This window comes from Propithecus coquereli, unplaced genomic scaffold, assembly GCF_000956105.1.
Source record: "Propithecus coquereli isolate 6110/MARCELLA unplaced genomic scaffold, Pcoq_1.0 Scaffold12, whole genome shotgun sequence".
Lineage (NCBI taxonomy): Eukaryota > Metazoa > Chordata > Mammalia > Primates > Indriidae > Propithecus > Propithecus coquereli.
Genome location: NW_012136080.1, coordinates 13,002,731 through 13,018,197, shown reverse-complemented (window position 1 = coordinate 13,018,197; position 15,467 = coordinate 13,002,731). Strand labels below are relative to the sequence as shown.

At 37.4% G+C, this 15,467-nt stretch overlaps 1 protein-coding gene across 1 annotated transcript in view; it reads left to right on the top strand.

The window, feature by feature from the left end:
- Window positions 1-15,467, top strand: part of STAG1 (stromal antigen 1) — a 318,641-nt gene that overhangs the window by 83,830 nt on the left and 219,344 nt on the right. Inside the window, exon 3 of the mRNA XM_012663393.1 lies at window positions 9,488-9,931. Within this exon, the coding sequence (XP_012518847.1) occupies window positions 9,488-9,931 (444 nt within the window). The remainder of the gene's footprint in view (window positions 1-9,487; window positions 9,932-15,467) is intronic.

Here is a 15,467-nt window from a genome sequence, read left to right as displayed (position 1 = left end):
CTTGAGCCCAGGAGTTTGAGGTTGCTGTGAGCTAGGCTGATGCCATGGCACTCTAGCCTGGGCAACACAGTAAGACTCTGTCTCAAAAAAAAAAAAAGGATGAAAGTATCATCCATAATCGTAATTTTTAATATTTTGATATGTTATTCTGCCTGGTGTTTTTGGTCTGGGCTTATATTAAGATTGTATCTGTTTTGTAGAAGTGGAATGATTTAATTTTTTCCATTGTTGATATTCCTTGAGTATAGGAATTTTTAATGTATGATATTTCATAATTTGTGGATACCATTTTTATTTTTCCATTTTCCTTTTGATTGTTTACATTTTGATTGTTTTATAATTAAACATTTAGACAATTCTGATGCCCATATCATTTTCTTATATGTGATTCATTTAATGAGGGCTGCTGGGTCAAAATATATCAATATTTTTAAAAGTTTTGTATAAATATTACCAAATAGCTCTCTGTTCCTACCAATGTTGAAAATACTTACTTGTAAAACCCTGGCAATGCTCAGGCCCATCACTTAAGAATATCGTTTGTCATTTTGAAAGGTAAAAATGGTATAACAATTTGTATTTCTTTAATTAGAAGTAAATCAGGTAACATTTTTTTCTGAAATATTAATTGTCCACTTACATTTCTTTAAAAAATCTTTTAAGATTAATTTTTGTATGTAATGTAACAGCAAAATGTTAGGGATTGTTTTTGAACTGGCTGACATGGTTGAGAAGAACAATACATGTAAGTGACCATGAAAATTCTGAAAATGAAGCATAATGAAGGACTTACTCTACGAATTCATAGACTGTATTATAAAGCTACCGAAAATAATAATGTAAATTAGTGGTCAACGACTGGCAGATGGATCACTTGAACAGAAACACCAAAGTGTATTAATAATATAATTAATGTTAAAACTTATGTTCCTCTGCCACTTCTTTTCTGTTTGTAATTGTGAGACTTGATTAACAAATTGAAAAAAAACCAAGAGTTTTGCCTCATACACCAAAGTAGAGTCTAGATGTAGTAAAGAATTAAATACAAACAATAAAATAATAATGGAATTAGAAGAAATTTGATGGAAAACTATGGAATTTGAGGATTTTGGAAGTATAAAAGCAAACTCAAACCAAATGATTTGTTTACTTTGTATTAGGTCATTAAATATGAAATGTCTGATTTTGACTCAAAAGTGCAGTTTATTGTACCTCTTAAACAAGCAGCAGTACAGTTAACGTATGTGCCTAAACTATCAACACAGTTTTGCCATCTTAATGGTAGCTTGCTTATGCCAGCAATGAAGAAGCCTGGAGAGCCAAGAGAGATTAAATTGCAAAAGGCATTTTCCACAGCTTGTTGAGAATTGACTATTTTTCTTGCCAAGAAGTGGTCCAAAGCCTGGGAGAAGTGGTTGTCAGTTGGTGCAAGGTCTGGTGAATATGGTGGATAACGGAGAGTTTCCCAGTCCAGCCTCCGTAGTTTGAACAGAATTGTTTGTGCTACATGTGGTCGAGCATTGTCTTGCAAGAGGATTGGCCCCTCTCTATTGACCAGTTCTGGCTGCTTAATCTCAGGCATCCTCATCATTTCATCCAGTTGGTTGCAGTAGACATCTGATGTAATTGACCAGGTTTCATGAAGCTGTAACAGATAATACCAGCATTGCACCACCAAACAGACACCATTAGCTTTTTTTTGATGAATATTCAGTTTTGGACTATGTATTGGCACTTCATCTGTATCCAGCCATTGTGCTGAATGCTTGCAATTGTCAAAAAGAATCCATTTCTGGTCACACATAACAATATGGTGTGGAAACAGTTTGCCTTCATGTTGTGACAGCAAAGAAAGGCACGCTTTGAGGTGATTCTCTTCTGACGCTCATTTAATTATGGGGAACCCATCTATCAAGCTTCTTTACCTTGCCGACTTGTTTGCAATGGTCCAATATTGTTGGAATTGTCATATCAAATCTTGCTGCTAATTCACACATAGGTTGGGGTGGATTTGCTTCCACTACAGCTTTCAGCTCATCATTTATCTACCCTGGTGTCAGGTTACCCATGTGGCTCATTTTCAAGATTAAAATCACCACAGTGGAACTTCTGAAACCATGGATGTATTATGTGTTCATTAGCCACATCCTTCTCAAATGCTTTATTGAGATTTTGAGCTGTCTGCACTACATTGGTTCCATGTTGGAACTCATATTCAAAAATAACACGAATTTTTGACTTATCTATGGTTTCACAAAAATTGCTTTAAAAAAAAAATAAAAGATAATCACAAGCCAAAATGTGTATTTGAAAGGCTGAGGATGTACCTTTACAATAAAAATAAAACAAGAAGTGTCAAAATGAAATGTCAGAGATATCAACTGTCAAACTTAATACTTAAGGAAATTGGACATTTCATATGTAACAACTTAATATATTTAGCATTATACAGTAGCCATCTTTTTTCTGTTTAGTGCTTCTAATCTTCAGTGCCAGTTTAATGTTAATATTGCCACCTTGATTTTTCTATATTTTTATTTACCTAGTATTTCTTATTTCATGTCTTTATTTTCTTCTTTTCCTGAACTAAATTTTACTTTTTATCTAAGTAATACATGTACATTACTTAAAAAAAAAATCAAATGGTCTGGGCTAGTGGCTCACACATGTAATCCTAGTACTTGGGGAGGCCAAGGTGGGAGGATCGGTTGAGGCCAGGAGTTTGAGACTAGCCTGAGCAATGTAGTGAGAGCCTGTCTCTCCAGAAATTTTTAAAAAATTAGCCATTCGTGTTGGCATGTATATTTAGTCCCAGCTGCTCAGGAGGCTGAGGCAGAAGGATTGCTTGAGCCCAGGGATTTGATAGGGTCAAGGCTGCAATGAGCTATGATTTCACCACTGCACTCCAACCTGGGCAACAGAGCAAGACCTTGTCTCTTTAAAAAAAAAAAAATCAAATGATATTGTGACCAAAATAGCAATCCCTTGTTCTGCCCTCTTCACCCCCAGTCCTGCTTCTCAGAGGGATGTTTTCATTTCTTTCAGTTCCCCCGCCCCTTTCCTGGTATTTATATAATTATTTACTGTTATTTTTGACAGCATTATGCTAATTGGGTATGAGGAGCAGGAAGTACATCTAAAGCTTTAAAACATATGCAAAATCGAAGGTCAGCATTATCACCCCCAATCCTTCACCCTTATCCCCTCAAAGTCAGGGGCCCGTGGCCACCTCAGTAAAGTATCAGGACATTCAGTGGTCTGGAACATGTTATCAAACTGTGTGATGCTTTGTGGAGTGTGAGGACAATGAAGATATCTCTGGACTGTTGTGGTGGACAGACTCAGGTGTGGCCCCTTATGAACCCTACCTCCCGGTATTCATGCAGTTGTCTAGTCCCCTTGAATGTGTTGAAACCTGTTACTTCTAACCAGTAAGAGTGTAGCAAAGTTGATACGGAAGCTCTGTGATTATATTGTGTTGTATTACATAAGATTGCTAGTAGACTTGCTCTAGGGATTCTCCTTGTTGGTCTGACAAAGTAAGTGATCATGTTAGAGTATCATATGTGGCAAGTAACTGTGGGCAGCTTCTTAGCCCTGAGAGTTGTCTCTAGACATTAGCCAGCAGAAGGTCAGGGGCCTCAGTTCTGTAACCACAAGGAAATGAATTCTGCCATCAAACTAAACGAACTTAGGAATCACTTCTTTCCCAGTTGAGCATCCAGATGAAAATGTAGCACAGTGACCACCTTGATTGCAGCCTTATGAGATTCTAAGCAGAGGATTCAACTGAGCTGTGTTTAGACTCCTGAAGCCACAGAAATTGTGAAATAATAGATAACCATTCAACCGTATTATGTCAGAGACAGGGAAATTAACATAGTCCTGAAGTAGCAGTGAGTGTATACTGTCGCCTATCCTAGGAAAAAACAACTTGCTTTGAGTAGTTCTTATTAATTGGAGAAAAAGGCATTAGCCAGGTCAGTAGCTGCATATCAAGTGCCAGGGGCTGCAACTACAGTTAAAGTCACCACCTGCTTAAGTTTGTGATAGTCCACTGTCATTCTCTAAGATCCTTCTGACTTCTGCTTAGGCCAAACTGATGAGTTAAATGGAGATGTAATAGGTTTTGCCACCCCTACTTCTTTCAATTCTCTGATTGAAATGCTGTAGTTCACCCAGGAATATAGTATTGCTTCTTGTTCGTTATGTTGGTAGGAATAGGAAGTTCTATGAACTTCCCTTTAGCCATGCTTACTTTATAATGACCTTTATTCCATGGATCAGAAAGCTAACGTGGGGATTATGCCATTTTCCAACTATGTCTTTTCCAATAATACATTCTGGGACTAGGGAAACAACAGTAGATTGGCTTGGACCATTTGGACCCACTGTTAGTCAGACTTGAGTTATGCAACACCATCTATTACCTGACCACTGTAAGCCCCTGATATAACTGGTAAACTACAATGGCATTTTGAATCTCCAGAATCACATTAATACATGAAAAGTATTAATACATGAAAAGTCTAGATATTTGCTTTTAACAATGTACAGTACCTCTAATTAGTGGCTCTAAGTCCCTTTGGAAAAGTATTAGAAGATTTATCATGTGTATTTGGAGTGGTTGTATAGGGACCTGTTCTCCCCTTCAATCAAGGGGCTCTGTCTGGGTCTGTGAACTGACCTGGGTCTGGAGACTGGTGAGAGACTATAGTTTTCCACCAGTCAGTTTTCTGCCAACCACACCTAGAGTTTTTTCTCTTATACAAATCAAACAGTACTGTGGTAGGCTGCTTACCTATTTTTACCTAGGGGCACTAGTAGTGGATTATCTACTGCCAAAGATCTCTATAAGCCAAGACATTCTGATTCTCAGTATTTTCTGGCTGCCCTTTTCAGGTAATGTGCCCACCTTCTCTTGGATGGCTAATTGTGGCTACTTGGGCTGTGTTACCTTGGGATCCTATCATCTCCATTTAAAACCTGGGAGTTCTAAATGACCACATCCCCCATGGTCATACCTGGCTTACAAGAAGGAGTAACCGCAGAGTTTTATATGGATGTAGGGGTGTAGTTACTCCTTTTACTAATGTAATTTTCTTTGCCTTCTGAGCCCGCTTGTGAGGCACAGTTGAGGAGTGAGGGTGCATGTATTTAGTTCTCACATGATAAGTCTAATCCAACATTTCTCACTTCCCAAATCATTGAACTCCATATCAATGCCGGGGAAGCTCCAGCATCTCAATTGTTAAATCCAACTTTTCAGTGCACCAACCAGATAAGCTATTATAGTCATTTCTAGTTACATAAACTAATGTATTAAATCTGGAATCTCTATTAAGTGCATCCATATCAGTGAATTTGGCCTGATATAGTGGGGTTTTTTTGTTTGTTTGTTTTGAGACAGAGTCTTGCTCTGCAGCCCCAGCTACAGTGCAGTGGTGTCATCATAGCTCACTGCAACCTCAAACTCCTGGGCTCAAGCGATCTTTCTGTCTCAGCCTCCCAAGTAGCTGGAACTATAGCACGTACCACCCACACCTGTCCAATTTTTCTATGTTTTGTAAGGATGGGGTCTTGCTCTTGCTCAGGCCGGTCTCGAACTCCTGAGCTGAAGAGATCCTCCCACCTCGGCCTCCAGAGTGCTAGGATTACAGGTGTGAGCCACCACGCCTGGCCTGATGTAGTGTTATGTTTCACCTTCTTTGGTAAAATACTTTTAGAATCTACTCTCATACATGCTCCTCAGGTTTCTTTTGGGCATGTAGGCTATTTCTCCCTGGGTTACAGTGTGTACTTGTCCTCTTGGAGCATGCTGAGATTTGACCCTAGGTATGGGTCTAGTGGCAACAGGAACTGGTTGTGGCAGGTCTTCAGGAGAATTAGCATCCCCCTTCAAGGCATCTGCTCATCTAAAATTATCAGAGAGTTTTCAAGCTCAGGAAGGCTAGTCTTCTCAGACATTGGAAAACAAGCTAATTCCACTGGTATAGGAGGTTCACAATTATTTGGGGGATGAAGGAGAGCTGTCCAAAATTGTTAATTTCATCATCAACCAGATGTCTTTGTTCTAAGTTTCAGGATCCCGTTCTTTGCTAGTCAAGGTCCTAACTTTCAGATAAGAAACTTGGTGAGAATGAACTAAACTGTCATTGCAACCTACACAATTACATTTTTTTTTTTTTGGCTTAATTTTCAGCAGTATCAGCCCTGCACCTAAAAGAAGTTCGGCATCTAAAAGAGATTCTTTTAATGGTGTCATGGAAGTTCTCTGGTTATCAGACTGTGATTTAAGCTGAGAGTTAATGGACTTGAGCTTGTCATTTTCTCTTTTAAATGCTTGTGTACTTAAAAGGATCTGTCTTACACTACTGTCCCTACAGTCGTTATTACTGCATAACACTCAAATACAGCAGCCCACTTAAGCTTCCAAGGCATGTGCTTGAGTTGGCACTTCATCACAATTAGCCACAGGCAATAGCTTGATTAATTTTATGAAGTTACTGTATGCCTTAGATTACTAGCATCCCATTTCCTTGGCAAGGAGCTTACCTCTGCCTTTAATCCCAAGGATATGAATAATCTCCGGATTTCTTTCCTAGTTTATCTCCTGGGACCAGTTCTTTATCTGGGTTCATTCAGGAGCCAGAAATGACATAGTCATTTGAGTCAGTAAAAGTTATTATAAATGATAATAACTGTGAGAGAGGAATAACTATAAATATGTAAAGATAACTGTAAAGGGTATCCTAGAGATTATGGAGTTTTTTAATTGAGAAGAATCTTGCTCTGTTCACCAGGCCTAGAGTGCTGGGGCATCAGCCTAGCTCATAGCAACCTCAAACTCCTGGGCTCAAGGGATCCTGCTGCCTCAGCCTCCCGAGGAGCTAGGACTATAGGCATGCACCACCACACCCGGCTAATTTTTCTGTTTTTAGTAGAGATGGGGTCTTACTCTTGTTCATTGTGGTCTCAGACTCCTGACCTCAAGCGATCCTCCCACGTCAGCCTCTCAGAGTGCTAGGATTACAGGCGTGAGCCACTGCACCCAGCCGATATTTTTCAAGGAAAAATAAACTTGGAAACGGTGAGGTCCCCTTCCTCTGATTGGAGTTCAGATCTTCTCTGAAATGGTGGGGTTACTTCCTGTTGAAATGCAGTGAAGTTCACTGCAAATTCTGGCCTTGGCCAGAGCTGGTAAGCAGTTGCTGGGCAGCAGGAATCAACACTGTGAGGTATAGTCATGTTGAATATGGTAGACAGTTGCACAGGAAGGGACAGTGCACTGCTGCCAGTATGAGATCTGGAGCATGCCAGTGTCCATGTTGGGAGTGCTGCATCAAGAAGGTAATCACCATTCCCAGTCTGGGGCACAAGATCAAAGAAGGACTATACACTCTTGGTGTTAGGCTGAGGCAGACCACCACTTAATTTCCTCATATGCACTCATCACTGATGGACCGTGCAGGAAGAGCAAAAAGAGTAAACCTCAACATACGAGAACCAGGAAGAGGAGCTCCCTTTCTCCTGCAATATCACTCCAGAGCACTGTACTGATAAAATTTAAGATACTTCATAATGTAAAAAAGAAACGATCATAGAGTCTAGTCCACTTTTACAGAGCAGATCCCGAAGGTTTAATTTGGAGCTGAGAAGCAGTACATTGATAATTGATGCAGAGACTTTCCTCATATGTTTGGTTTTTTGACTGTCTCCTTAAGAGAGGTAAGGCATTGAAAGCTGATTGGATGTTCTGTGTGTAGGGATAACATTTGTTTATTTTTTATGACTTGTTTTTTGTTGGTACTGATATTTCTAAGATATTTACTTTTTCCTGGAATTCGTGAATTTTACCTAAATGTGCTTAGACGTGTCATTTTTCCGTTAAATCTGTCAACAACTGGATGAGCTCTGTTAACTTTCAGATTTAAATCTTTTATTGATCAGGTGGATTTTTCTCTTAAAAATTATCAATTTACTTGCTCTTTCTTCCCTTTGTTCTTTTTTCTGCCTCTCAAATAACTATTAATGTTAGATCTAATAGATATATCTACCAATTCTTTTACTCCTTTATTCATGAATTCTGTGTTTTTGTTTTATGTGTTGAGATTCCCCCCCCCCCCAATTTCCATGTTATTAAATTTGTTCTCCTTAGTGATTTTTTTTTTTATTCATCCAGGGAATATTACTTTTTTGTCTTCTTCTTGGTTGCAGAATCTTTTAGGCATATTATTTTGCTTTGATTCCTTTAGGCTCTTTTTAATTCATGTAGTGAAGTCACATTACTAGAGTCCCTCCATTGGCACAAATTCACACGTAATAGGTTGTTGTGATCTTGTTGATTGAGTAGTACTTTCCTGTTTGGCCTTAGGAGTGGGAAGCAATTCAGTTCATCTGTTTGCCCCTGAAGTTCCTTTGGGACCAAAAATTTGCAGTAGGCTCTTCTAGGACCACACATATCCAGGCTTATAGCTTAAAAAAAGATTCGGGAATCTGTGAAGATGTCTCTTAGTGAAGGAACAGAAAATCCTAGTCCACTCCCTAGGCCTTTTTAAAGAATGCAAGTTCAATCCGTCATCATGCCAAAACTCCTCTGATGAAAACTTCTGCAAGATATAGTAATTCTAATCAGGTGAGGTGGCTTACTTCTCTAATCCTAGCTACTCTGGAGACTGAGGTGGGAGTATCACTTGAGGCTAGAAGTTCAAGACCCAGCCTAGGAGATATAGCAAGACCCCATCTCTACAAAAAAAAAAAAAAAGAAAAAAAAATTAGCTGGACATGGTGGTGTACGCCTGAAGTCCCAGCTACTCGGGAGGCTGATGCAGGAAGATTCCTTGTGCCCAGGAGTTCAAGACCAGCCTCTAAATAAATAAATAAATGATAAATAAATAATAAACAATAAAGTAATTATAGAGGCAAAATAATAAATAAATAAAATAATTTTAAAGGCAACTGAGAAACTGGTGAGAAATATTATAAAAACTTGACATTCGAGGACTGATAATTAAATTACTTCTTTTCTGTGCCATTTTTTTTTAAACATTGCTATTATAGTACTCAAATTTAAACCTGTTTGGGTTACAGGTTAAATTGAAAAGTATGTACACTTGTTGAAAATGGCTTTCTATTTCAAAAGCAGAATAATACAAAAGAAAAAACAAAACTAAACTTAGTGTCAGGTGAAAGTATAAAATATATTGGTCATGGGACATTCTATTTATTTTTCTTAAAAATGATGTTGAAATGATGCTGAAAGCTGCGGTTCCATTTCTAACTAAAGTGAGATGAAAATATGGCCTATCACGTGATGAAGGTCCACACTGTTGAAGCTTAAAAACAAATTTCTCTGAGTTTAGGGCAGTAATATAGTTGTGTAAAAGGCCAATGATAAGATAATAATTGGCCTGCAACTGCAGTTAATACAGAAGTAGGAATAAAAGAAATAACATTGTGTCTGTAAGATCAATCAGTTTGGGCTCAGGCCCGCTGCGGGCTCGGCCTGGGCCGGGGCGCGAGGAGGGGCGTGGGGGGCAGGAATGGGGGTGCCGGGGCGCGGGCCAGCTCCCCTGAAGTGGAGGTGGTGCGGGGCGCCGAGGGGGGCGCGGAGCTGCTGCCCTTTGCCCGGGACCGCGGGCCCTGCACCCTGGCCTGGATGGCGATGCGCAGCGCGCTGGCGTGCGCGGCAAACTCAACCTCGGAGCTGGTCAGCGTGGAGCAGACGCTGCTGGGGCCCCTCCAGCAGGAGCGTTCCTTTCCCATCCACCTGAAGGACAGTGTTGAATTTAGAAACATCTGCAGTCATTTGGCTCTACAGATTGAAGGACAGCAGTTTGACAGAGACTTGAATGCTGCCCACCAGTGTTTGAAGACAACAGTCAAGAAGCTGATTCAGTCACTTGCTAATCTCCCTTCAGATGCTCACGTGGTAGCCTGTGCTTCGATGAGACAGATTTTACAGAATCTCCCAGACATCTGAGTGTTAAAGACATCAGGATTAAAACCACAGCTAGTGCTGTTAAGAGAACTGGATACCTTCCCTTCCTAATTGAATCAGCAGACAATAGATGTTTTTATTTCCAAAAAGGAGACCAGTGGCATCCGTAGCTTTCAGGATTATCGCATGTTAGTGAAAATTTTTTAAAGCAGTTAATTCACGTTTTTTAGTATGTTGGCTTATTTGCTGACTTTTTGATTGAAATATATTCTACTTTGTGTAACTTATTTGATTATATATGTATATATTTATCAATTCATAGTATTAGTTTTGGTTGAATGATACCTTAATCTATATTCATGTTAATGTAGGCCTATAAGGTTTAAAATGGCTATTTATATGGTTAAAGCTTCATGGTTCTTAAAATTATCTTGAATAAATGGGCTATTTGATAAAAAAAAAAAAAGATCAATCAGTTTGTCTCCATAAGCCCCTAGTTACATTTTAAAAATATAAAGCAATAAAAACAAAATAAAATAAAGCAGGCTTTGAACAGCTCTGAAAATCAAGAATGTTTTCATTTATACCTGAAAATAAAATAGCCTGGTCTCATGGATTAATAAATTTCTTTCTAACTCTTTGTATCTGCATTCACAGAATATATGTGTATGATATTGCTAAAAGCTATGTTGAAAAAAATTACCTAAATATTTATTATATAATGATTGTGAGTTTGGAAAAGGAAGGGTCGTTCACTTGATTCCTGATCAACGTCTTGAGTTTACAAAGTACTGTAATGTACATTATCTTTGGCATCTGCATGTCTTTCTCCAAAGCAAATGAATCTACTCTTGAGCAGCAGTATAGAATACTAATTCTCTATGCCCTTGTCTGTTTAATAACCAAGGTCCTATCAAATGCCTTCCTGAGAACATATATTTACCTAATAGAGTTTGAAGAATATGGACTCAATGTACTGCATCCATATTCTTTACTCTCAATATCCAGAATGAATTAATTGATCTTTTCAGTTTACCTTATAAGGAGCTTTGAGACAGATTTAAAACTCATTTTTAACTACATTGACTGTTCTGCTCATGTTTGTATTTCCTCTTCGTGATATTGACAACTTTTTATTTTCTCTTTATATTTCTTTCTCAGTTTAAAATGTTAGTTTTCTAACTGCTTCATATTCCTTATTGTGTAAACCAGAATATTAATCTAGTACAACATGATAAAAACATGATTTTAGCAAATGTCTTAATTTTTGTTATTTGACCGTAATTTATGATTCAGATTCTGCTTATTATGGCCTTCTTGTTGAGGATCTGCGGCTGAGCTCTCAAGAGATTTTCTTTGTTGTAAACTCTTAGAATTAAACTGTTTGGAATTAATTGAGGGCATGGAAGCCTATCAGTGTCACAGTTTGAATTTTTCCATACCCTTTTTAATGCTTTTGTGTGTGTGCGTGTGTTTGTGTATGTGAGATTGATTTAATAGTAGAATCATACACATTTCCTTTTTTTATTTAATGTTATAAACAACTTCATTATTGCTAACATACAGATTCAATTCATTTGTATTACTTAGTTAAATTTCATTATAAAGTATGATTTAGTGAAACATTTGTTCATAAATATTTAAATTATTTATGGGCTTTTTTTTTTTTTGTCCCAGTACTGGAATAAATAATAGTACAATATCCATGTAAGTAAGTATTTTCTATATGTGGGAGGAAGACTGTATGTAAATATTGTTAGCCTGAAGGGCAGATTTGTCAGAGATGACTGGCTATTTACCAAAAATTAATTTTTCCGTATTCATAGTGAAGAAAGTTCAAGGAGGCTACTAGCAAACGGACTCCATTTCTCCACTCCTTTATATCTGGATATGGCTAATTAAGAAGTTCTTGCCAATAAAATAGTAACTGAAGAGATAAGCATCACTTCCAAACCTGACATACAAAAATTTACCCTGAAATTTTTCTTTATGGTTTTCTCTTCCATTAACTATTTATTTACCTTGGAAGGCACTTATGAGGATGTTAGACTCTGTTAGCCTAGGTCCCAGAATGATTTTTGTCTGTAATTTGTGATTCCGATGTTCTAAAGCTATGGGCTTCTGTTTGAGGGTCTGTGGCTGTGTTATCAGAAATGTTCTTTCTGGTGTCTTGGAATTATACTGCATAATTTTCGTTACCTTCCAAATAAGGACAATCAGCACTGGGATATTATGTTTATTAAAGTAGATCATTGATTTAAACCTCTCTTTTATAGGTATTTAAGCTATAACATAGCTATAAATTAGAAATGTTTAAAGCTATATGTTTTCCTGTAAACATTGCTTTAGCTGCATTCTACAGATTTTGATATGTTATGTTTTCATTATATTCAGTTCAAAATAGTTTCTAATTACCAAGCCTTTGGGGGCATTTTAGATATATTTTTGTTCTTGATTTCTGATTTAAATCTGTTATGGCCAGGGAACATGCTCTGTATTATTTCAGTCCTTAAAAACTTACAGAAGTTTCATTTATGGTCTATTTCAGTAAATATTATATGTATTTAAAAAGAATGTGTGTTCTGTAATGGATGGTATTATTTTTTATACATGTTGATAAGACATTTATTAGTACTGTTCAAATTTTCCATATATGTATTTTTTTTGTCTGTTTGCTGCTTCTATCAGTTACTAAGAGATGTGTTAAAAATTTCAGTCATCATTACGAATTTGCATATTTCTTTTAGTTCAATTTTTGCTTTATATATTTTAAGACTTTTGTTATTTGGTGTGTAAATTTAGTGTTGTTATAGCTTCCTGATGAATTTACCCTTTTATCCTTATAAAATATCTCTTTGTGTTTGGTAATATTCCTTGTCTTGATTTCTACTTTGTTCGATATGACTGTAACCATAACCAATTTCTTATGGTTAATGTTTGCATGAAAATATATTTTTTCATCCTTTCATTGATGCCTATCTGTGCTCTTACAGTAAAAGTGTATCTCTCACAAATATCATGTGATTGGGCTTTTTATCCAGTTTGGACAATCTTTCTTTTTCCAGAGGAGTGCTTAGTCCACTTGCTTGATTTTGCTTTTATTTTAAGTTCTAGTTTTTTAGTCTGAAAAGTTTTATTTTCCCTTTATATGAAAGAGTTTTTTGGTTTTTTGTTTGGGTTTTTTTTGTTTGTTTGTTTTGACCAAATAAAAATATCTTGATATGCCGTGTGCGTTGGTTTATGCCTGTAATCCCAGCACTTTTGGAGGCCAAGGTGGGAGGATTGTTTGACGCCAGCAGTTTGAGACCAGACTGGACAATACAGCAAGACTCTTTCATTACAAAGAAATTTTTTAAAAATTAGCCTGGTGTGGTGGTGCATACCTGTAGTCCTAGCTATTTGGGAGGCTGAGGTGGAAGGATCACTTGAGCCTAGAAGTTTGAAGTTGCAGTCCAGTGAGCTATGGTTGCACCACTGCACTCTAGCTTGGGTGACAGAGTGAGACCTCATTTCTAAAAAAGAAAAAATTCTGGATGAATGGTGTTTTTTCTTTCGTTACTTAAATATGCAATTCCTTTTATCCATGGGCTTGTACTGTTTTTGACATGAAGTGTGCTATCATTTTATCCTTTGTTCCCCTATGTGTACCATCTGGCTGCTTAAAATATTTTTCTGACTTGATTAGGGTCTGCCTTATGTGGTTTTCTTTCTTTCTTCTTTTAAAAATCCTTACCCTAGCCATGACTCCGTGTATTATGACAGGCTGCATTATCTACTCACCTAGGTCCATACTTGGCAATGCTTCCAACAGTCACCAGGCTTTGCCAACCCAAGAAAAGGTTTTCTCTCTCTGGAATTTAGTTCTTTAGATTTTTGTCTTCACATCTCTCTGAGAGCTTTTAAAAGGTATAACTTTTTATTGTAAATTAACCAATTATATCTGTATCATTTATTAACCCATCCTTTTCCCTCTAAAATTGAAATGTCTCCTTTGTCATAGTTTAAGTTCTATATATATATCTGAATCTACTTCTGTACTTTGTTCTTTTATTTGTTTTCTTTCCTTTTTTTTTTTTTTTTTTGAACAGACAGACTCTCGCTCTGTCACCTTGGCTGAAGTGCAATGCTATGATCACAGCTCACTGCAACCTTGAACTACTGGGCTCGAGCGATCCTCCTGTCTCAGCCTTGCAAGTAGCTAGGATTACAGGCTCACACCACCACGCCTGGCTTTTTAAATTTTTTGTAGAAAGAGGGTGTTGCTATGTTGCCCATGCTGGTCTCAAACTCCTGGTCTTAGGTGATCCTCCTTAGCCACCCAAAGTGCTGGGATTAAACCACTGTGCCTGGCCTGTTATTTCTAATATATTTTGTTTTTCAGTTCCTTTGTGATAAGTTTAGTATTTCTAATGCAAGTTCCTGTGCATTAGTTTGACTCAGTATTTTGGGCTCTTTCTATATATAACTGGTTGGAGTATAAACTGATGGTGTTACTTGGGAATGAAAGAAAATTTTGGTCACCATGTCTAGAGTATGTTCACAGTGCTGGGCCCTAGATAAAAGTGGATAAATGGCTTCTTCCTCAACTTCGTGCCACACTTTATTACCTAGGTTGCAGAGCATTTCTGTATGTGCCCTGAAGCTAAAAGTTACTTTTGACTTGCTCTGTTCGCTTCTAGTCCTCACCATTATCCTGAGCTTGTAGGGCCTGACACATTTTCAGCAGAGCTGAACCTCGAACAAATATCTTGGCATTCTTTCTTTTTCACCCTCTTTTACCACTGTAATCTTTCTAATTCTCTGTTTACTTTAAAAACAAAACCTCCCAGACACTAGTGTGATGAGACAGGGAAATAGTATTATGTACAAAAAATCCTCTCTCTTGCTTTTAGAAGAAGGGAAAGTGGTTCTCCTCAATAAAAGATTATTAAAGAAGGTGTATGCCCAAACCAGAATGGATTAAAATGAAAGAATTGAGAATACTTAGGATTGGTGAGAGTGTGGAGCACCTGGAAATCTCATACACTGCTGGTGGAAGTATTAATATAATTTACTATACTTTTTTGGGGAAATTGTTTGACATTGTCTACTGATCCTTGACATATGTGTATACTGTGTTAACAAGTCTGCTGTTGGATATAGAAAACAGAAAAGAGTGTTTATATCCATCAGAAGGTGTGTACAGTTATGTTTATGATAGCCCTAGACTGGAAACAATACTCATGTCCATCAACAATAAAATGAGTAATAAATTGTGGTATAGTCATACAATGAAATACTACCCATCAGTTCAAAAAGGGAATTACTAATACACATAACAATGTGGCCAAATCTTACTGATACAACTTTCCTTGAAAGAAGTCAAACACAAGAGATAGCACCATTTATATGATTTTCAAAAACATGTCAAACTAATTTATGGTAACAAGCATTGGAATAATACCGTTTGTGCTAGGGATGGTAACTGACTAGAAAGGAGCATGTTTCAGTTCTGGAAATGTTTTATGTCTTCATCTTGGTTATGGTT